At 35.9% G+C, this 24,652-nt stretch overlaps 1 protein-coding gene across 1 annotated transcript in view; it reads right to left on the bottom strand.

Moving 5' to 3' along the window:
- Positions 1-24,652, bottom strand: part of ADAMTS19 (ADAM metallopeptidase with thrombospondin type 1 motif 19) — a 199,919-nt gene that overhangs the window by 71,652 nt on the left and 103,615 nt on the right. The window contains exons 12-16 of the mRNA XM_006763708.2: positions 23,479-23,619; positions 21,934-22,084; positions 10,070-10,171; positions 4,207-4,337; positions 2,785-2,957 (exon numbers count right to left, since the gene is read on the bottom strand). Coding sequence (XP_006763771.2) covers positions 2,785-2,957; positions 4,207-4,337; positions 10,070-10,171; positions 21,934-22,084; positions 23,479-23,619 — 698 coding nt within the window. The remainder of the gene's footprint in view (positions 1-2,784; positions 2,958-4,206; positions 4,338-10,069; positions 10,172-21,933; positions 22,085-23,478; positions 23,620-24,652) is intronic.

Here is a 24,652-nt window from a genome sequence, read left to right as displayed (position 1 = left end):
GTCTAAGTATCTGGAAAGACAGAATAACCAGTTATTGAAGGGACTGTGACATAATTTCTTCTCAACCAAAGAAACAGTGTTTGGAGCTTGTGTGGTGAAAGAGAACAGGACACGTTTGAGGCAGTAAAACAAGTGAAAGGGATGGAGGTTTTAGATAAAGTAGGAGACAATATCAGGGGGCAGATTAAGGAGGGTCTTGTTGTGCACGTCATGTTGTGTACTTTGGTTTTTACCTGACGAGTTATGGGAAGCCTCTGAAAGGCTTTAGGGGATTCAAATGATCAAATCTGCACTTTATATAAAGATCTGGGGGCTGCGCTATGAAGACTGAATTGAGGCAGAAGAAGAGTGGAAACAGAAAGACTTCTTTGGAGCCACTAGAGTAATCCAAGCAAGAAACTGTGGAAACTGACGTGTAGAATAGTGCATGTGGAGATGGAGTGAAGAGAGATTAGGGAAGTAAAATAGATAAGACATGGTGATGGACTGGATGTGTGGGGGAGGAAGATGAAAATATAAGAAAGTCACATCTCTGGTTTGTGCAACTGAAAAGCTGGGGTAACCTTCACTGAGATAGGAGACACTAAAGAGGATCAGAATGGACATGGATTGGAAGGGTTAAAATCATGAATTTAGTCTTAAACTTACAGATATCCAAGTAGAAATATCAAGGAGGAACTTGTACAAACAAGTTTGGAGCTCAAAGAAAAAATCTGGCTGAAGGCATAACTCCATGAGTTATTTGCATATTTGAAGTCATGGGAATAGATGAGATCACTTAAGAAGAAAATGTAGAGTGAAAACAGAATAGCATCTGGGCTAATCAGAAAACACCAGCGAGAGTGTAGACATAGAGGTGTTATGTCATGGAAACAAAGGCACATGAGTGCTTCAAGAACCAAAGGGTAGCCAACCACTGGAATGTCTTTGAGAGTTCAAGTATAAAAAGGACTGGAAACCATTTATTAAGTCTAGTTTCTATGAAAGTCCTGACGACATTAGTGTGATTTGCGGTGGTGAAATCCAGATTGAAGTCAGGAAACAGAGGGCTGGAAAACAGACAACTCTGTTCTTTTGAGAAGGGTGTCCATTGGGGGACGTGGGGGAGGGAAGAATGTGAGTGCACCAGCTGGAGGTGGCTATGAGCTTGGAGGGAGGTCTGCAGGTTTTCATGGAGGAGTCCTAAATATGTTTAAAAACCCAGTGTGAAAAATTAGACAGAGCAGATGAAGTATCCTATAAGAGAAAGTAGGGGTAACCAATGAGCCCACTGAAAAGGGAACATGGGTATGACATCACGGACACAGCTGGAGTCACCGGCTTTGGAAAGGAGGAATGAAGATTGTGCTACATAGTAGAAAGCAGATGGAAGATGGTTAGACTTAGGGTTTTGATAGCAAGAAAATGAGGAGGGAATTATCTGATGGCTACTCCCCACCAAGAGGTAGTGGAATAAATTGCTCGATTGTTGAGCTGTTCACAGTAGTGCTTGTCAGTTCAGTTGCCTACATGGAGGGAAGGGTTTTTGTCAGATGGGTGCACTGAACCTGATAAACAATGGGGCGTAGGCTACCAACAAGAGCATTGTTGAAATGAGGGAAAGCAGAGTCCAAATTGATGAAGGGGGAAATCACAAAAGGAGAGACCAGGGGCAAGTTGATCAATTAAGACAGCGAATTCCCCACCACTTTTGGTACTGCAGCTCGAACCCACAGTCCATTGGCCATGGGCAAGAGTTTCATTCTTAAGAAATAGGCAACATACAATTTTCTTAAAATTCTGACTATGATTAAAGATTTACAGGAAGTTGAAAAAATAGTACAGAGAGATCCCATATACCTTTCACCCAGTTTCTCCCCATGGTTACACTCTGGTAACTACAGAATAGCAAACCCAGGAAATTGGCATTGGTACATGTATGTGTGTGATTATATGGCATTTTATCACGTGTAGATTTTTACAACCACCACCTCCAAAAATACATTGAACTATTTTTCATCAGCACAATGTTCTACCTCATGCTATCCCTTTACAGTAACATCCCTTCTCTCCCCACTCCCATCTCAAACTCCTGGCAACAGCTAACCTATGTGTTTCCTATCTCTCTAGTTTTACCATTTCAAGAATGTTACATAAATGGAAACATACAGTATGTGACCCTTTGAGGCTGTTTTCTTTTCAATCAGCATAATGCTCTGAAGTAAAACAAGCCATTGCACATATCAGTAATTGGTTCCTTTTATTTGCTGCATAATATGGTCTGCATGTACCTCAGTTTGTGTAAGCATTCAACTATTTAGAACCTTTTTGGTTGTTTACAGTTTTTGGCTGTTGGAAATAAAGCTGCTATAAACATGTGTGTACACGACATTTTATGATTGTAAATTGTCATTCTTCTGGGATAAATGCACAGGACTGCATTTTCTAAATTATATGATGAGCATATCTTTAGTTACTGAAGAAGCTGCTGTGCTGGTTTTCAGAGTAGCTATACATACCATTTTAGATTACTACAGCAAATCTGAGGCAAATGAGGAGACACAGCATCTCCTCATCCTCGCCAGCATTTGGTATTTTCATTCTTTTTTATTTTAGTTGATCTGATTGATGTGTAGAGATATTTTTTAAATATATATTTTTAGCCAGTGCTTGTGGTTGTTTTAGGTCAGTAAAGGCAGAAAAAAATAGAGTGTAGAAATACCTAGAATATAACCTGTAAAAATGACATTTACTACTGTTATAAACACTTTGCAAACCCAGATGTGGTGATGTGGTTGGTCATACCTTCATCCATGACAGCTTGCCACTGAAGTACATGCTTTGAGGACGAAGTTCTAACACTATAGGCCTGACATTGCCAGTCTCTGAATCCAGGCAAACCTGCAGGACAAGGTGGATTCTCACATATTCTGTATTGTTTTCTGGGACCATTACAATCCCTTGCTTCAGAACCTAGCCTAGAAAAGATAGTACAAATAATCAATTTTATCCTTTTTTTTTTTTAAGGTTAACTACTCATTTTTTTAATTAAAAGGCATTATATTAATAAGGTATACCCCTTTATATTAAATCTACTTTTGAAAATGTGGACTCATTAAATGACTGATAATAGTAGAAACTGCATGTTTTTCTTAAAACTAGGTATTTTTTCCAATCCTTGATCAACTTAGCTTCCAAAATACATGAGAAATAAAAGCCAACTTGCCATGGAAATTAAAGAGAAAGGGCTGAGGCTGGGGCAAAACAGAAAGCCTACAATTCCCATGAAGGAGTTTGTTTATAAGAATTATTAAGAACATGCTTCTAACATGTTCAGATAAATGTTGAAATTGCTTGGGAAGTCATTGGGGCACTGAGCCCACACCAAGAGCTGGCATAAGACTGAAATGGCTTTCTCACACTTTCCAGGACCACAGCAGAAACGAGGGGCTGGAGCAGAGGATCTCGCCATGTTCCCTGTCTGTGCACATGCTCCGCTTCCTCCGACACTGATTTTGTTCCCATGCCTTCCCGCTCTGGAGTCCTGTCCTCTGCTAGCTCTTCTCGGGGTTCCTTTAAGTGTCAACTTCCTTTTGCTAATGCATTTCTCCCTATTTACTTAACACATTTCATTTGATTTAATCAAGAAACCACCCTGTGTAGGGTTTAAAAGTATTTACTCTTAGAAGGATTGGTCTTATTGTATTCTTTTTCTTTTTTCAATTACAGTTGACATTCAATATTATTTTGTATTGTTTCAGGTGTTACAGCATAGTGCTTAGACAATCTTATACTTTACAAAGTGGTCCCTCTCCTATTTCCTGTACCCACCTGTCACCATACATAGTTATTACAATATTATTGACTATATTCCCTATGTGCACTGTACATCCCCGTGACTATTTTGTGAGTACCAATCTGTATTTCTTAATCCCGTCATCTTTTTCACCCAGTTCCCCAACTCCCCTACCCTCTGGCAACCATCAGTCTTTTCTGTCCTCTGAGTCTGTTTCTGTTTTATTTTGCTCTTTAGATTCCACATATAAATGAGATTTTTAAAGGCGTTTTTACACAAAATAAATAATTTGAGGGACTTGTCAGTTTCCCAAAGTGGAGTGGTGTTTGAGGAGCATCTTTTGCTTTCCAACATGGTTTGTCAGTAAAACCTTTGCATTTCAGAATTAAAGGAAAAACTGCCCTCCCCCAATCCAGGGACTTTGCGTTTACCCAGGACACTTGCGCTCTCGACTGCTGATCCCAGCACTGCAGGTTCGGCTGCAGGGGCTCCACACGCTCCACTCTCCGGCCACATGTCCAGGTGCTGAGGTCCTGCTGGTACATTCTCCAGCCTTACACCACTATTCCAAAAGTTATGTCTTAGGTGAACAAATCAGGGCACAATGGAAAATCATTCACTGGCCTACAGAGTCACTGGGATTGCGATTAAATCAGGTCTACTGGATCCCCAAACACATGCAATTGAAAAAGACAACCAATCGGTAGGCACTTCCTTACTGTGACGGTAATAGAATGGTCCAGGTCCCCGAGTTCTCATGTCAGATCAAACAGTCTTGTCATGAAAACAACACACAGCCCAGCCAGTGTTGCTCAGTGGTTGAATGTCACCCATGGACCAAGAAGTCTCTGGTGTGATTCCCAGTCAGGGCACATGCCAGGGTTGTCAGCTCGATCCCCAGGAGGGGGCATGCAGAAGGCAGCCGATCAATGATTCTCTTTCACCAATGATATTTCTATATTTCTCTCCCTTCCTCTCTAAAATCAATAAAAATATATTAAAAAAAAATAAACCTAGCACACAGACATTTGTGATGCAGCCCTGAGAATTCAGTACTCGTGACAGGGAAAGGTGGACAGGGAACGTGGGGTTGCACAGGCCAGAAAAGGAAAATTAACTCACTCTAAAAACTTATAACTAAAATGTGATGAACGGAAAAAGCAGTCATATAAAAGGATGAAAGAAAATAAGACACCAGTGTCCTATAATTAGAGTGAAGCAGAATTTAAACAAATTTAGCAATTTTTATTTGAAATATCAGTGATTCAGGGTACTCTCCTTATAATTAAAAAATGAGTATTATGTATTTTAGCACTTTCCTGTATGTCTCCCCACCACCCTTTTTGTTGAAAGAGTTCCCATCCAATTGAAGCCTTAACATTCTAGCAAGTTTTTTCCTGAAAGCTGTTTATTTGAAAAACTTGGGCCATTAGACTTTTTGAAATCCTGTCATTCCATTTCCATTTTTTCTGTAACTTATTTAGTGTCTATTTACCGAGGAAGGAAGGTAACTGTGAAAGAAAAAAAAGAGTGTGCTCCTTCTTTTATATTCACTTTTGCATGAACTTGAAACAAAAGCAGTGAAAGAGGTTGTTCCTGTGTCACTAAGGAATGGCTGCCAGGACTTGGTAGACAGCTTATTATAATTTCTCCTTATTCCAGGGAAATCACGTATGTGGTGGTCATGGCAAACAGGTTCAAGGTAAAAATTAACTAAATTATTATTATTATTAATAATAATAATAACTTATTATTCATGTTGAGAATAATAAGTAAAGATCAGGAAAATTTAGATTAATGGTTGAGCAAGTTGACCCTTTCAGCCCTAAACAGTTTTCTGTACCTAAGGGCAACATGATTTATAAGGAATTTCGAGAAAATTAAGAAACACTCTGATTCTCAACTTTCCCATTTCAAAATGAGAATGATAGTCAAACTTATCTAAGAGACTTTTTCAGGGACTGAATAAAGTGCTAAGTGTAATGCATAGCCCATACTAAAGATTTAATAAAGGTTAACTATAACAAAAATAAGTTGCATGTTTATCATATTAATGCTATTAATAAGTTTCCAGAAAATTCTATTCATTTCTGCTCTTCATTGATCTATGTTTCTTTTAAAATTTATTTTTAATTTTTTAAAATTTATCTTTGTTGCTGAAGGTATTACAGATGTCCCTATTTTTCCCATTGACCCCTTCTAGCCCGCACCCAACCACTCTCTTTAAAATTTATTTTGAGACTAAGTCTTTAAATGCTGTCTTTAGAAAACTTAGAAACTATGCTACATTGTTTTGTTTGAGCCCAGTTAATGCTTTTCCATGTAATAAAATAATTAGTTCCTGCAGATTTTCTCTAATCATGTCAAGTTTTAAATTCACTCACTTTTAAAGTCAAGAAATTTTAAATCCAGGCTTAAAAAAATAAACCTCAACAACTCATGTGTATTGATATGCTAAGTCTGTCATTAAAGAAACTGAGATTTTGGATGAAGATTCAAGTCTAAAAATTTCAAAAGAGGGGAAAACAGACCCTGTGAAAACATTTAAACAACTTAATGGTTTTAAGGACCAAACTTAATGGTTTTAATGTTATGTCATTTGTGTGTGTGGTTGGGGGGGGGATGGGGGGATCTGCGGAGAAAGCTGTTAAACTTCAATTGGGAAATAGTTTTGACCTACCTGAAAGGTGTTTATTTTTCCCAGAGTGAAAGTCATAGCTCCTTGCCCAGTTAGCAGCAAGCTGACATTAAAAGGATGGTCTAGAGTTCACAGCTGACTAAAAATATTCTGGGAAAGACCAGGATCTAGACTTGTATGTCATTTCAACTAGACCAAATTGGGCAGATGAAGAGACATGGAAACAGATATGCAAGCCAAATTTGCATACAGAAATCAGAGAAATTTACAGGAACGTAATACTTAAAGTGCATCGCCTTACAGATAAGCATATCTCGGGGTAAGACTGTGGAGAACCTGCTTTTGTGTCTTGCAGGGGGAGCTGTACCTCAACGTGAGGCAAGCGTTACATGTTTTCTTTAAATTATTATACAATATATTGAGTTTGAATGTAAAATGACCCTAATTATGTTTTTTCATAAGTTTTCTAGCAGCATATTTTGTTTCATTTGTATTTTTTAGCCTCAAAAACGATATTACACCTGGTCTAAAAAAAATGGTCAAAATTTGTTTTATCTACTAATTCAGTTTGATTTATGAAAATGTTAAGAGAATGTAGTATAGATTCTTTCTGGGATGGTACACGACCTAAAATATTGACTATATTTCTATTCTCTCAAATTTCTATGCAGAGACGTCCAGGAAGCTCATGAAAACAGCGGATGAGAAGAGGTCCAGGAAGATGTCAAAGGAAATACTGTTTTCTAATCAAATCTTCTCATACACACATTATTGGATAAGAGAAAAGGAGAGGAGGAAGGAAGGCAACAAACTCAGTACATACACAAATTTGTTATTATAAGGGTATTACTGTTTCGTTTTTTTTCACCAAGAATGACCATGGTGGGGGGGAGGGTGTCAATTGGGGAAAAAGGAGACATACGTAAAACTTTAGACAATAAAAAAAAACAAAAACCATACACTGATGAACAAGGACTGAGAGGAATTGATTGGACTGTCGGGCCTTGAAATCAATAAAAAATATATTAAAAAAAAAGAATGACCATGGTAATTTCAAGAATCTCAATTTTAAAAAGTATATAAGGAAGATGTATTAAGTAGAATTCTTCAAAATAATCTAAAATTCTAGTAAATTGGTATAATATTTTGCTTTCCCCTCCCCCAATGCCTAGCAAATATTGTAAGTAAAAAAACATGTACTGCTTGTTTCTTACCAAATCATTTATCAACCATTTAACCTCTGTTCTATAAAAATGTAAATACAGATGATAGTATTATTTAAGAGAAAAGAAGAAAGGAAACGGGCTATTTTTAATTTGGAAAATGCTGTGTATAAATACTGCATAAGTTCCTATACTCACAACCATTTTGAATCATAAAATTTTGTAGGTGCCTCCTCAATTATATACTTGTAGGTAAGCTAGTTATACAGCTAAATTAACATCACTAGAGTGTCATCATAATTGTTTCTTGGTTTGCAATGTATTGAGCTATAGTGTTTAGTGCGAGTTTGCAAGCATTCAAATATTTTAGCACTACAGCACTCAACTGCAGAACTTTGGAAGCTATCTTCATGGTGGCTCCTACAACAGCTGAAACACATGGCCTGAGGAACTGAGAAGTTCATTAGTTATTTCAATAGACAAAGTATTTCACTAGCACCACTAAAAGCATATCATTAGTGCAATCATGGGGAAATAAAACATTTTACTTTTGAGGAGTTGGAAGAATAAGTTTATTTTAGAGACCTTGAGAACGCAAATTATTCTCATAAATATCAGGAGAAAAATAATAGTAGAAAACCATTTAGACACCGGATTATAAAAAAAGAGCTTTTATATTGCTAAAGAGTAACTAAGGGGAATGGGTTCTATGATGTTTGAAGAATTATGGCAGAGTATTTGGTTATCTTTGTTTATTAGTGTTTTTGTGTTTCAGGGATAATGAAAAGTATTGCTGGGGCATAGTTTTATGATTCAAGCAATAAATTACTCAGCACAACACCATAAGGCTTGCCTAATACACACACATTATTGCACTTTTGTGTATAATTTAAAAAATAAAACAAATCCAAATTCTGACTCTCCATATAAGCTCGTAGAAAAACATTTGGCACAGTATGTGAACAACTGACTGATATTTCACAAAAGTTCCCTTTAAAGAAACCATTTTCTTATTAAAATATTTTCTTATTAAAATATTTCTAGTCTTTTTAAAGATATCTGGGACCTAAACAAATTGTACATTTTTCTCTGCTTTTAATTAAAGAAATCATAGAAATAATAAATGACTACGTGCTTATTGCAAACAATCCAGAAATGTCTAGAGAAAAGTTATATTCACCTTCACCTCCTGTTGCTTTATTCCCATCCATCAATTCCACTTCTCTCCCAAGAATTAACTACTAATTACAGTTTGAAGTTTATATTTTCAAATTATATACATATAATTTAAATATATATACTATGTGATGTGTATTTACATCTGTATACAAGTTTTTTTCTTAAATCTCGAACGGCATAATAAAGTATCAATTTTTCTGACATGCCTATATCCTAACCACTGTGTCTTGCAGATATTTTCATGTTAGAACAAATATGACAACTTCATTCGTTTAAGAGCTACACTGTAACTATTCTGCTCCTGATAAATATTTTTCTTGTTTCTCATTTCTCACCATTGCAAATTGCATTTACATAAACATCTGTGTGTGTGTTTGTGTACACACCCACATACCAACTTTGTGCACAGGTGTAAGCATTTCCTTAGGCAAAATTCTAGAAAGGGAATTGCTGGATTTCCATTCTGTCAGTTTTTCAAATGGATGTGTTTTTAAAGTAGCACTCTACATAACTTAATTTTTTCACTAAGTATTCACCCCAAGTAATGTTCGTTGTTTCTTTTCAAATGTAATAAAAAAATTCATGTTCTTCAGAGGCAAAGTTTCTGATCTTTTATCTAGAATAAAGTGATAAGCATTCCACTTTCCCTTCAAAGAATAAAAATCTAAAAACTATGTCAGCTATTGAACTATCTTTTGACTAAATTTACCATAATTATATAAATTTATGTGGGATCTACCTCCTTCAGTTGCTTCAAAAGAAAATTAAATTTTCAACAACAATTATTTTGATTTGGAAATATATACTAATAAATCTCTATAGCCTTATAAAACATAGTAGGTTAAACAACTTATACAGCCAAATGTTTACTAATCCCCAAAATGTCAAATAGAGTATTTTATTTATGATGCTTAAAATGACAAGGAAAAATTATATTCAGTGGCTCTCCTGAGACAATATTTTACACCTGAAAGTATTCATCACTTCTGATAAGTTTTATATGTATGCTATTATTTATTATTGTTATTTCTTACTATTGTTATAGCTAGTGGAAAAATGAATTTTTTTGAATTTTTTTTTGGCAAGGTAATACATATATCTGACTCAACATTCTCACAATAAAAATAATTGCATTGATAGTAACAAAATAATCATGGATTTAAAAAATATGAAAAGTTAAAATGAAAAATAGATGAAATGCTAACATTTATATATATATATTGAAAATATTCCACTAGTGTTAAAATGGACACACATGTAACTGGCAGGAGAAAATTATGTTCTAATTGACTCCAGGCAACACCAATGACTTACCTTACCAGGGTCACAGTCAGTTCCATCCATCGGGGGATCCAGCTTGGTTCTGCATTCTTTCTCACCTTCCACCTTGCACCACAACCCTGTGCAGATAACATGCTGAAAACAAGGGCATAATAACTGATAAGGGAACAGTATCATATTTTTGAGGTTAAATCAACAGTTTTTAAGAAAACTATTTCAATAGAACAGAAGGTATTTGAAAAAAAATATGCTTTAGGTGCTTTTAATATTGAACTTATGACTGAAATAGGATACAGCTTATTTATAGTGATGAGAAGATTGATAAAAACAGAAAAATCTGTTTAATATATTTTAGTATTTTTAAATTCACTTTAATTAAACACAGGAGATCAGGCAACATTAAGTAGCTACAATAAGAAAGTGTAAGCTACCCCTAACCGGTTTGGTTCTGTGGATAGAGCGTCAGCCTGTAGACTCAAGGGTCCCAGGTTTGATTCAGGTCAAGGGCATGTACCTTGGTTGTGGGCACATCCCCAGTGGGGAGGTGTGTAGGAGGCAGCTGATGGATGTTTCTCTCTCATCGATGTTTCTGGCTCTCTATCCCTCTCCCTTCCTCTCTGTAAAAAATCAATAAAATATCTTTTTTTTTAAAAAAAAAGTGTAAGCTAGAAATCATTATTTATACCACTACATGAACCAGGTTTGGGGAATTAAAATGCCTCCTGTCCTAAAGCTGGTAGTCACCTCCGCTTTATACTTACATGCCATGGCGAGTGTCATGATTTCATTGTACACCCTTAGCCCTTGACACAATACAGAGCACTCCGTGGGTGTATTTCCATAAATTATCAGTCATTTTACCTCAGTAGGAAGGAGTTCTAGATCTCCAGGATACAATGAACTTTTTCCATGGAAAAGTTGGAAGGAATTAAAACATAAGAACAACGACTGAGATAAAGCAGCAGAGACAGAAACAACGAAAGAAGAGCGCTCCAAGGACATGCACGAGGGAGGGCCGTCAGCTGTAGCGGTGGCCGCCCCGGAGACACAGACAGTAACAGGCACAGCTGCCACGTCCTTAAGAACCTTCTATTTCTCCAAGATGGCTGGAGTTTTTTAGACAGAAGTATGTTACTAACAAAACTGCATAGAAATATGAAATCCATGAGGAATATTTAAAGGCGATGAAAGCAATCTATAGTGAGTATGATTATGTTGCTACCTATCCAGACATTTGGAGAAGAGGGTGGAAGCGAACAGGTCAGTAACGACAGAAAAGAGGTGAGCGGCAATGGCGGCAACGTGAAAGACAGGGCCATGCAGGGTGAGAAGGCCAGTTTGATGGAGGAGGCTCACAGTGGAAGGGCCCGTGGACAAGATTTGAAAGATAGAAGAACCAGATCTTGCCAGGAAGGACTAGAGACTGACACCATGTCTGGAGAGAAAAAGAAGCCACTTAGCAGTTGACCAGCAGGTTAAGATAAAAAGGCTATTTTAGGAGGTTTACTCTGATGGTGGTGTTCAAAACAGCCTAAAAACTAGGGCAGCTCTAGCTGGTTTGCTCAGTGGAAAGCATCAGCCCAAGGTCTGAAGGGTTGCAGGTTAGATTCTGGTCAAGGGCCTGTACCTTGGTTGCAGACTTAATCCTTGGCCCTGGTCAGCACGTGCAGGAGGCAACCAATCGATGTGTCTCTCTCATATTGATGTTTCTCTCTCTGTCTTCCCCTCCCTTCCACTCACTCTCTAAAAATCAATGGAAAAATATCCTCAGTTAAGAATTAACAAACAAACAAACAAACAAACAAAAAAACATGGCAAAGTTCAAATTAATTTATGACCCAAATCTGGGAAAGATATATTTAAGCTATATTGTAAACAGGTCTGTTACAACTCTAACAATAGATTTGTCACAAGCCCCAAAATATTCTTTTCCTGTTCTTTATTTAAGTATTTCAATTTCTGAAATGTTTGTAAGATCTTAAAAATTCAACAGTCAATGGAACAGTCTGATATATTTTATTTATGTTGCTTTATCCATTATGACAGTTTTCTGCTTCAAGATACTTTATACAAGTCTATTTTGTATGCCATTATTTGCACATATCATTCATCAAAAAATTCATCCAGAAACTCATTTTTAAAGATCCCTAAATCAAATCTGTACAATATGTTAGACTAGCGGTTCTCAACCTGTGGGTCGCGACCCCTTTGGGGGTCAAACGACCCTTTCACAGGGGTTGCCTAAAACCATCAGAAAACACATATATAATTACATATTGTTTTTGTGATTAATCACTATACTTTAATTATGTTCAATTTGTAACAATAAAATTGGGGGTCGCCACAACATGAGGAACTGTATTAAAGGGTCGCAGCATTAGGAAGGTTGAGAACCACTGTGTTAGACCCTTGAAAATAAAAAAGAGAGGTTAATTGTTTGATGTACTTTTGTGGACACATTTCTATTGGAATTAACAGATCTCTAACCTGAGAATTTTAGTTCCTAAAAGTATTTTCTTCCTCCTGCTAAGACCTCTCTGTTAAGGATGTTTTATAATCATGGGGTCAACTGCTGAATTTTCTGCCAAGGAGGAGTGTTGCTTTACTTATATTCAATAAAGCTTATTTGTGTGAAAACATGAATTATTTCAGTCAATTCATTAGTTAACCAGTGCACAATGAATTAAAAAGCCAGTCTTCTGTTCTGTAGTGTTAGGATAATACTTGCCTGTTGAACACTGTTGGTGGTCTGAATTCTGACCTTCCACCATTATCTACTATTCAAAACAGCAGGTACTTTAATTGATTTCCACTTGAGGCACTGAGAGCATAAAAGCAAACTTGGCAGCTTTTCAAGATAAGCACAGTCATGTAGAATAAATCTCTCGAAGAGGAGACCTCCTTCCCCTTCATGCTCTGCAGGCCTAGGGATCTTATGGTAAGTAAATCACAGCCTCGCTTTTTAAAAATAACTCATATTCAAAATTTCAAACCCAACTGTCTAAAGGAAAGCAAGAAAATGTTGAAGAAATCTGTCTTTCTCCACCCGTGGAATATCTCAGACCTGTGCTGTTAGAGCTTTGTAAGATCAAGCCCTTTCTTAAGATAATGAGGGGCAGGGTAGGGTATTTTGTTAGAACCAAACACTCTCCATATGTTACAAGTCAGAGTTGAATTTTTTTTGTCAAAAGTTAATTGTTGGAACCATTTAATATGTCAATTAAGAAAAGAACTTTCAAGCTTAAAATGCTTTGCGTAGGAATCCAGAACAGAAATGTATAACTCAGCATTTCCTAGCAAACTAATAAAAATAATACAATATCCCTTTTTTTTATTCTTCCATAACAAGAAAAGACCATGAAAAGCACATAGTATGAATCTGGATGTTTATCTTAAGTAGGCTTTTTAAATGTTTACATGAAAATAATATATGTTTTAAAACAAATAATTTAAATGGAAGATTAATTGCTCATATATAAATATCATAAAATTTATCCTCAAAGATAACCTATACCTATGGCTTCCTTTACAGCAAATAGTTCCATTAAGAAGTTCTGAAATTTATGTTAAAATAAAAAACTTAAGTGCATATACGCGAAAGAAATGATTAAATCTTGAACATGTAACTCTTTGTTCTTCCACAGATTATCTTCCAAAATACAATTTCAATAACTTAAACTTTTGATTGAAAATGTAATTCAGTATAGGACAATATTTTCAAAAACAGTGTTTTCCATTACAGAACACTTTAGTATCATTAAAAATGAAAGAAAGGAAGAAAGAGAAAGAGGTATTTTTAAAAATCGAAAAAAAAGACTCAAAAGGAATAATAAAAAGCTGAAATCTATTCCTTATAAATACTAAATAAAATTGAAAATTAGCAAGAAAAGAGAAGGCAAAAGCAAACACTATTAGTAATAAAAAATGAAGTCATAACAACAGACAATGTAAAGTTTAAACAGAAATAGGATGAGGTTCATGACAATAAACTTGACAACTTACATAAAATGAAAGAATGTTGTTGTTGTTGTTTCAAGAAAAGCTTACTAAAATGGTCCTAAGAATCAATAGAAAAGCTGAACAGTTTTGTAACCATATGATAGTTAAAACTGATTGTTAAAAATCTCACAAAGAATACATCTGGCCCCAAAACTAACAATCTTACAAGAAACTTAGATTCTCAATTTACATAAACTCTATAGAGGAAAGAAAAAGAGGACTACTTCTAGACACACTTTATGATATCCAAGCCAGAAGGGATTGTAAAAGAAAGTTAAAATAGTCATCTACCTCATTACTAACTTAAATTTAAATATGTTAAACAAATGTTAACATACTGAGTCCAGCACTGCATAAAAAAATGCCATGTGCCATGACCAGGTTGGCTTTTTCCTTGGAAAAGAAGGTTACTGCAACACTAGAGATTTGATTAATGTAATCAAGCACATCAGTAACTTTGAAATCTATGATTTTGATGTCTATGAGTACAAAGCATGCGATGCAATTCAACATCCATTAAAACATTCATTAAAAAAAATCTCGGTAAATGAGCCATTGAAGGAAATGTCTTCATGATTAATGGACATTTATGAAAATCTTCAGCAAACATCATAAAAAAAACAGTGAAATGTTGAAAGTTTTCTTTTAAGATTAGGAAAATGACAAAGATGGCATCTTGATACCAACATTAGGAAGTGAATACATAATATATCAAAAATGGCAAGGGGAAAAAAACGTGTCATTATAGACTCCTCAATTTAGCTAAAATTTTATTTAAAACTAAAGGTTAAATAAAGACTCTCAGGAAACAAAACTGAGTGTTTACTACCAACAGAACTGCCCAAAAGGAATTTCAAAATGATGTACTTCAAGAAGAAATATGATCTGATAGCAAAGGACTAAAAAGCAATGTGAGCAAAGAGAGTGATAAAAATGAGGATAATTCTATATAAACATTGAATACATAAAGCAACAATAATTGGATTTCAGCCATCATTATAAACCTTCCTTTTAGTAAGAGAAATACTAAAAATCTAGCTCACTTATATCTCATAACTTTACCCCTTTACAAAGGATATTTGGCTGCTAACAGTTAAATAAGTTTCTTTCCTTTTACCTCCCGACTCCACATACTTCAAGATTGCTAGTGGCAGAAGTTAATAGACATGGGAAGAAAAATGTAGACTATGCCTAACGAACAAATGAAGTAGCAAGTTGCAATAGAGCACATCAGAAAGTGTTTAAAAAAAAAAAAAGAGTCAAGGTGTGGCCACGGCAAGGTAGCTCAGTTGGTTAGAGCATTGCCCCAATATGCCAAGGTTGTGGGTTTGATCCCAGTCAGGGCACATACAAGAATCAACTAATGAATGCATAAATACGTGAAACAACACATAAAAAATGGAAGGAGTAAAAGCAAATTTAGAGAAAAGAGAACTGTCACTACTTAGTTAATAAAGTCCCAAAGAATGAAAAATGGGAAGAAACTATTAAAAATATTTGAAAGAGAAATGATCCAGAATTCCTTCATATCAAAAGAGATAGATATAAAGATTGCCCCTTCTGGAACGGGGGAGTAAGTTCCCAGAAGACAAACCCTTCTGTAAATAACCACCATAAACAAAAAGCAACTTCCTGGTGGTTCTGGAGAATGATGAAAGCACGCGTATTTTTTAGGGAGCTGAAGGTGTGGCACAAGTTGAGTTCACCATCTTTGCAGCTTTGACCTAATAGTGGCTTATGCTCATGGTATGACATTTGGTGGCTAAAACAACAGTAAAGACAGAAACTGGGGCCGGCCAATGTGGCCCAGTGGTTGAGCATTGCCTCATGAACCAAGAGGTCGTTGGTTTGACTCCCAGTCAGGGCACATACCCAGGTTGTAGGCTCAATAACCAGTAGGGGGCATGCGGGAGGCAGCCGATCAGAGATGTTTCTCTCTGATCTATGTGTCTATCTCTCTATCCCTCTCCCTTCCTCGCTCTCTAAAAATCAGTAAAAACATTTTTAAAAAAACTGAAGGGACAATCCTAAAAGGTAAAGAGATAGAGAAGCCTAAATCTTTAGCTGGCACTCAACCCATACAAATATGAGACATGCTCCAATAGCTGAGATAAGGGCAGAGTGAACTTATCCAAGATATGAGTAGCTATACCCTGTAGGTAGGACGAAGTTTCCAGTATGAATCGAACAAACTTAATTGCCCCTGAAAACAAAACTTTTTGGAGGAATAAAAGAAAATCCAGAGCATCTGTAAAAGGGAGCAGCAAAATTTTTTGGTACCGTGCCAAATAGTATATATGTTAGGTTTGTAGGCCATATGGACTCTGTTACAACTATTAGACACTGTCATTGTAGCTTGAAGGCTGCCAAAGAGAACATGTGGACAAATAGGGGTGACTATTTTCCAGTAAAACTTTATTTATAAAAACAGCTAGTTCCTAAGCCAGTTTATAATAATTCAATCAGTTAATATATAATGTATTAAAGTATTAATATTTCAGAATAAAAACATTGCTACATAAATAATCGCACAAACATTGCACAGTTGTTCAGAGTAGCCTTACTCATAACAGCTGACGTCCCAGATGTCTATGAAGAGGTGAATTGATAAACAAAATAGTTTATCTACCAGTGGAATATGATTTAGCAAGAAAAAAACCAATTACTGATATACATAAAAACATATAAAGAATGTATGACTTCTGAATGCAGAGGAAATTTCGTTTCTCCAATTGAAAGTAGAAAGGAGAAAAGGGGAAAAATGGCATAAAATGAAACACAAAAATAAAATAGTTTGACAATAAAAATCCTAAAAAAACACACTAATTTCGTAGCCCAGCTGGCATAGCTCAGTGGTTGAGTGTCGACCTATAAACCAGGAGGTCATGGTTCGATTCCCAGTCAGGGCACATGTCCGAATTGTGGGCTCAATCCCCAGTGTGGGATGTGCAGGAGGCAGCCTATCAATGATTCTCTCTCATCACTGATGTTTCTATTTCTTTGTCCCTCTCCCTTCCCCTCTGAAATCAATAAAAAACATATATATATTTAAAAATACCACTAATTACAATAAACATAAAAATGTTAAATCAGTTGATTAAAAATTTGAAAGAACTATAACTTGGTTTAAACAGAAAAATATAAAATCTAGCAATAGCTTTTTTCTAGTAGACATACCTATTTAGCCATATCAATATCCATATTTATATTTATATCTGGAAAGGTTGAAGAGAAAGTATGAAAATATTAGCCAGGATGGTGATTTTAGTGCCAGACAAAAATGTTTTAAGGCATAAATCATTTTTTAAAAAAATGGAAAAGGAAAACCAATCAAGCAGATGAAAAAACTTTAAAATGTGCATTTACCTTGTAATGTAACTCAACATATATGAGAAAAAACTGTCAGAATTACAGGGACATGCCAAAACCGGTTTGGCTCAGTGGATAGAGCGTTGGCTTGCGGACTGAAAGGTCCCAGGTTCGATTCCGGTCAAGGGCATGTACCTGGGTTGTGGGCACATCCCCAGTAGGAGATGTGCAGGAGGCAGCTGATCGATGTTTCTCTCTCATCGATGTTTCTAACTCTCTATCTCTCTCCCTTCCTCTCTGTAAAAAATCAATAAAATATATTTTTTAAAAAAAAGAATTACAGGGACAAATAAATAAATAAAGTTGGGTATTTTAATACATGCTTGTTAGTTACTGATAGATCAATCAAGCAAACAAATAGATATTTTGAATAATAATATTAATATGTTTCATCTAAGATCTAGTGACAGATAATGAACTTTAAAGAACACTCACATCCTTTCAAGTACACAGAGAACAAATACTGAAATTTATCATATATTACATTAAATAGAAAACTTCAATATATTTTAAAGAATTGGCATCATACAGACGACTTCATCTTATTGCAGTGCAACAAAGTAGATGTATTTAATAAAAGATATCTTTTAAAAATCCAAAATGTCTTTAATTCTAAAGCAATAAGAAAGCTGAAAGAAAATGAATGTACCATGTGAAATTTAACTGCAGAGATGGAAGAAGGAAAACAAAACAAAAACAGCATAATCCATGAGAAAATCTGATGGATTTAACCACCTCAAATTAAAAGACAGAGAATACTATACAAAGTTAAGACACAAATGACACTGTTTAAAATAAGGAATTCTCACCCAGACTATAGAAATAACTGCAAATCAGCAAGAAAAGTATAAAACTGAAAAACTGGCAAAAATGAAGATAGGCAATTTACAAAGAAAGAGACTTAAAAAATAAAAGCCCATGTCCATAAGAAGTCGTGGGAAAATAATAGTTCTGAGGAAAGAAATTAGAGAGTAAAATAAGCTGCCATCAAACTCATGTGCTCATAGACTGTAGCATTAGGACTCAAAGGGTAAGATGAACCTTTGATTAGATGGCCGAAAGGCTGAATCAATTCCTGTTGATTCCAATCAAACCCACCATAACTTTACAGATCTTATAGGAAGGAAGGACTTTATAAAATCTACAACTTCAATCTCGACAACATGATTTATCAATTAGGCTGTTTGAATTGCCCAAATAACTACTAGCCAGTGAGGGCAATTTCATGTTAAGCCTTTTTTAAGTCCAAATTCCTGTTGACCCTGCAGTTTCACAATGCCAGCTCACAGTGACTCAGTCTTCTAGAATTCTTCGTAGGATACCTTAACTCACTGCCAGACTGTTCAAGGAATCAAATGGGAGGTTTTAGAAGTCCTACATACTTGGATGTATCAAATTGGTATTAGAGAAATGTAAAATGAACTTTCTACGTAACTTTTTTAAGTCACCATATAACTCAATTACACTAGAAAGTTTTCTAGACAATGTAGTAAGTATACAATTCACAATGTGCCCGTCCAAAAGCAAAGGCAGAGCCTTAAGTTTCCCGGAGGTCTTCAATTATTTTAGCACACTTCCTTACTACTCAAAAAATGTAACTTTGTGTGGCCACTTCTTGCTGTTTCTAGGGAAACATCCATACATCTGTGTTCTCAGCGAGGCTATTACAGGCAGCTATTATAATGACTTGGTGCAGTTGGAGCTGGCTCAGCCATAAGATGCCAGATGGCCTAGAGGCACCAGAACTCAGGAACAAGGATATCCAAGAAGTTAGCATATTAATGCAGAAGAGTGAGCTATTATTGCTGTAGGTCAAGATGTTTCTCAAGCATCTTTACAGCTATGTCTTCGGGTGAATTTATCATTAATTAGGTCAGCATGTATGTAATGTCGGAGTCACTAGTGCTTGTGTATAAATATTTACAAGTATGGAAGAGCAATATGTAATTTAAATACTATAGACCAACTGCCATAGCCTCTAACATTTTACCAGAAACACACGTTGAAAAGTTGCTATGAATCCTCATCCCATGCACCTTGGTAGTTATTTATAACTGAAGATGGACTGGTGGTAAAGACGCCTGATTAATATGTATAAGCTGTGAAACAAAAGTTGTCTGACCTTATCCATTGACTTTTATGTAGTCATAAATTAATATTTTATTGAATTAGGTATTACTGAATTTAATGAATTAATTAATTTGATTAAATTAGTATTTTAGAAGGTTATTTTCACATTATCTTGTCATATACCCACAAGTCTGGAAAATATTGTGGGTTCAGTTCCAAACCACTGCAATAAAACAAATCATAATTTTTTTGGTTTCCCAGGGCATACAAAATTCATTTTTATACTATACTGTAGTCTATTAATTGTGTAATAGCACCATGTCTAAAACACAATGTAAACACCTTAATTAACCCCTTCCCCAATAATTTTTTTGTTAAAAACGTTTCTTTTTCAGACTAATTTTTTTATTTTGGTTCTATATAGTATTTTTTATGCTGGTTATGAAAACAGTTTGTAATTATTTTTTCTTCCCATTTTTGTGGTTAAGAATAGTATTTCCTCAGAAAGTTTCTAGATGAAATTATTTAGAATGGTACGTATGTAGCTGGTTTTTTAAGGTAAAGTTTTTAGACGAGTATACTCGTCGACGACTGAAAAAAGAACATTTTGTGAAAACGTGTATACACGTTTCTGCCGGGGAAGGGGTTAAAAGTGCTTTAATACCGAAATATGCTAACCATCTTCTGAGCCTAATGGAAAATGGCACTGATAGACTTGTTCTGCACAGGATTGCCACAAACCTGCAAAGCGCAATAAAGTGAAGCACAATAAAATGAGGTATGTCTGTAGCTAAGAATCAACTATCTGAGTGAAAATTTAGAATTACTATTCCATCATTCAACTGATTCATTTATTCTCTCAAAATATACTTATTGAGCACTCTCTTTGGTGCCAGAGGTACAAGTGACAACTCCTTCGATGTTATGGACTTGTCTTCTAGGAGATTTGTTTTGTGTAAAGTCTAGATGGCAGGTTGGTAGGTGCAATAATTCCACGTGTATCCACTTGAAGGTATATGTGTGTGTCTTAACAAGCAGAACTAATAACTATTTCCTCCAATATTTCTGTTATACCTCCTGCCACTGTCTATCCTGTACCTACTTACACGTCTACTTGGATGTCTAAGAGGCATCTTAAATTTAAAATATAGCCAAAACTCCATTCCAAGGTATTCTGCTTCCCATTTCCTCCTGCCATAGTCCCCCCAAGATCAATGCATGGCTTGCTATCACGCCCTTCAAATCTCTAAATCAGGGCTGGGAAACCTTATTTCTGCCAAGGGCCATTTGGATATTTATAACATTATTCACAGGCCATACAAAATTATCAGCATAAAAACTGGCCTGCTATATTTGGTCAAGCATGTCATTGACTAAACCCTAAGGCCTTGGCAGGTCCTGACCACATGCTTTGGCAGGCCTTCCATGGCCCGCGGGCCAGACATTCCCCACCCCTGCAGTGTCACCTTTTACAGGAAGCCTTCCCAGATCACCCTATATAAAACAGCACCATTCCTATGCTCCCATCCTGGTTGTATTCCCGATACTTCTTACCTGAGTTTATACTTCTCTAAAACACTTACCCCAACTGACATATTATATATATTAGCTCTCTGTCTGTTTTCCCAACTAAAACGTATGCTCCATGAAGGTGGGGGTCTGTGTTTCCTGCTGTGTTATTAGTGCACAGAGCAGTGTCTGGAAAGTAGTTGGAACTCAATAAATATTTGTCAGATCAGAGACTGAATTTGTAAGTAACCTCTTCAACGACTCTTATCTATTTATCTCTCTACCTACCTAGTTCCTACACTCTACATGCTGCACTAATTTGGGATCACATTGATGATTTTCAAGGTTAGTACAGAATAAGATTTTGAAATCACAGAAGTCCAACCTCTTAGCTCTAAGAGTCTCTAAAATCATCTGTAACCGTGTCAACAATAAAAATAAATAAATAAAAAACACTATTTCCACTTCTCATAGTGGAGTGTGGCTTAGAAGGAGAAGTTTTAACGATGGTCATTCCTTATTAATTAAATGCCCACACCTTATTTCTATCGGCGCCAAAGTGCTCAGGGAAAAATGCAGAAAACTTCTCTTAGAGCAGCGGTTCTCAACCTTGGCTGCACGTTAGAATCACCTGGGAATCTTTTTAAAATCCTGATTTCTGGGCCTCATCCTTTGGAAATTGTTTCTTTGTTACTAATGTTGTGGCCCCACCCCATCACAAAGAAACAGAATTTCCGGAGGACGAGGCCCAGAAATCAGGATTTTAAAAAGATTCCTAATGTGCAGCCAAGGTTGAGAACCACTGCCTTAGAAAATCCTGCTTTCTAAGATTGGGGTGAATTTGAGCCACAAACTCTAAAATAAAGTCATCTTCCCCTCCTCTAATCAATAAGTCTAAACAATGAATGCGAATGAACACTTTACAAATCCCCCCTGAACACAGCCCTTACCTGCATCTCTTGGCAAAAGGAAGCCAGTGGCCCAAAGAGAATCTGACACTGCTCGTCAGCGGTGTACGTCATCCCTGGCAACTTGGAGGGGACCATCACGGAATTGGCACTCTGGGGACTGGTCTGTAGCAAGCAGTTACTGGCCTTTGACCTGACAATATGCAGATATGTGTAAAATTCTGAATTTACTGGAGAAAGTTGTTATCATTAGCATGCAACAGGAAATATTTCATAAGATGAAAAAAATGGTCTGACTTTTATTTATAAGCATTGCCATTTCAGATAATCCTAATAATGATAATGTTCAAGATAACGGAATTTTTTGGATTAACTCAGCTAATCTACATAACACTGAGATGGCTTTACTATTTTACACGTTTATAAGATTACGAGAGAAGTGCAGACTCAGAAATTAGCTTGTCCAAAAGCAATGGGTGAAGGTAAAAAATGAACTACATGCAGGGATTTAAAGAATCTATAGAAAGCATTCTCTAGTCTAGTGAGTATGCATAGTACGAATATGTCTGTGCTTGACACTGTAATACAACTTTCATTTATGCGGTGACATTTAATTTTATCATAATCCTGATTCATGTGAGGGCAGCCAAACAAAATCACACATGTTCCCATGTTCCTTAGAAACTCATTAGGGCTGCTGCTCCAGTGACCTGGTGTGTTCATATGACATGCTCAGAGCACTGTGGCTATACCATCACAACAAAGAGTGTGCGCAGAATATATTGTACATATTTCAGAGCAGAATTATGGCAATGTAATACATGTTTTAGTAGATTTAGCAGAAAACATAGGCTTTCTAATTAAAATGGTATGTAAAAATGAATTAAATTTCTCAGGGCAGTAAAATTAGCTAACTAGGTGTTTCTGTATTTCTTACTTAGACTTTTGGATACTTTAAGCAAACCCTCTCTTACTACTTTTGCCCACTGTTTCAGCTGCTTCTTTTATGATCAAAAGGATAATTAAAGAACATGGGCTTTAAAATGAAAATTAAAACAATAATAATATTTTTCACTTATTTTTCCAACCAGGTGAAAGCTAAGTGTTACTGCTGTTGAAGGTGGAAAGGAGGAGAATCGAGGACTATTTGTAATGACGAAAACTATGCAGTCATGGAAAAAAGAGTCAGGGTGCAGAAGCATCTCAATGAAAAGGTGCAGCTTTAGTTAAAGTGGTGCCTTGTGATGACAGGAGATGTGCTGAGTGATGCGCAATGAGCATGTTCCCACTGCGAAATTCTGAAGAGGGAATTAGAGACTGTGGCAGATTTTTTAAATCCTTATAATTTTTCAACCTTACAAATCACCTTGCCCAATGTTTAATTTGAAAATGTGGAAACTAAGAAGCAGGTGGGTTAAATACTATGTCCCAATCCACACTATGAGACTGTGGAAGAGCCAGAATGGGGACCAAGTGCCTTGATTCCCAATCCAGTGTCCTGCTCTGCCATGCCACCCTCGCTGGCTGGCAGGGGAAGCAGGCACACATGATCATTCATAACACAACAACAGTAAGTGACCTCGGTACCTTAGAAATCTTCCCAAATCTTCCTTGCTACATCGGGACCATGAAACATCACCAAGGTTTTGTCCTTTAATCCATTCACCAGACATGATATGAAGACCGTCAGCACATGACGGGTGGTCATTGTCATGATTAATGCCCATGCTGATTCGAAATATAATTAAAATTTTAAAATTATATTAGATAAGTATTTTTCGCTTTTTTAAAACTGCAATTAAATAACAGCTAAAGGCTTACAATAATGGGAGAGAAATTTGCTATAAAGTTCAAAATAAAATCAGATTTCAGATTGATTTTTTTTAAATGTTGTTATATTTCTATTTAGTAAAAACCATTTTCCCAATCAACCTAGCAAATAATATGCTTAGTTCACCTATATGGAAGTCATCTATCGATATATTTTTCACATGGTAGTTTGTATGAGACACATAGAAGTAGTAAATTCCTATTTGGCCAACTGAGATTCCTTCTCTTGACTGGAGATCCTTTATTCATACATTATATCACATCCAAACCACATTAAACTATGATGTTCACTGTGTGCTTCATTGGACCATCTTTTTCCACTCTTCAGATAACACAAACTGTCTCCGGGAAACGACGTTCATGGCCGTCTTTAGTTTTCCTATTGAATTCTGAATCTGTTTTGTTAGGTTGGAATTCCATTCTAAAAATCTGACTTAAAATGTACTAAAATAATTTTAAATTGAATATGTCTAAAAACTGCCCTTTTTTCACTGTGTTTTGATCTAGGGAATAGCCCAGCCATGGGCAAACTACGGCCTGCGGGCCGGATTTGGCCCGTTTGAAATGAATAAAACTATTGAAAAAAAAAAAGACCGTACCCTTTTATGTAATGATGTTTACTTTGAATTTATATTAGTTCACACAAACACTCCATCCATGCTTTTGTTCCGGCCCTCCGGTCCAGTTTAAGAACCCATTGTGGCCCTCGAGTCAAAAAGTTTGCCCACCCCTGGAATAGCCTTTCAGAATGAAAAATTGTGAATAACAAGAATATCTATAGTGTGCTTTAAAACACTAATAAAAGAATTATGATAGAAGTTGCTAAGGAAAAAGACAAGTAGACTACATTTTCTCAAATAAAAAAATTCTCAAGACTATCAAACTATATTTTCATTAAGATAAATTAAGAATTTAAATAAAAATTATTATA

The sequence above is a fragment of the Myotis davidii genome, unplaced genomic scaffold (assembly GCF_000327345.1).
Source record: "Myotis davidii unplaced genomic scaffold, ASM32734v1 scaffold319, whole genome shotgun sequence".
Lineage (NCBI taxonomy): Eukaryota > Metazoa > Chordata > Mammalia > Chiroptera > Vespertilionidae > Myotis > Myotis davidii.
This window is presented reverse-complemented; position numbering and strand designations above follow the sequence as displayed.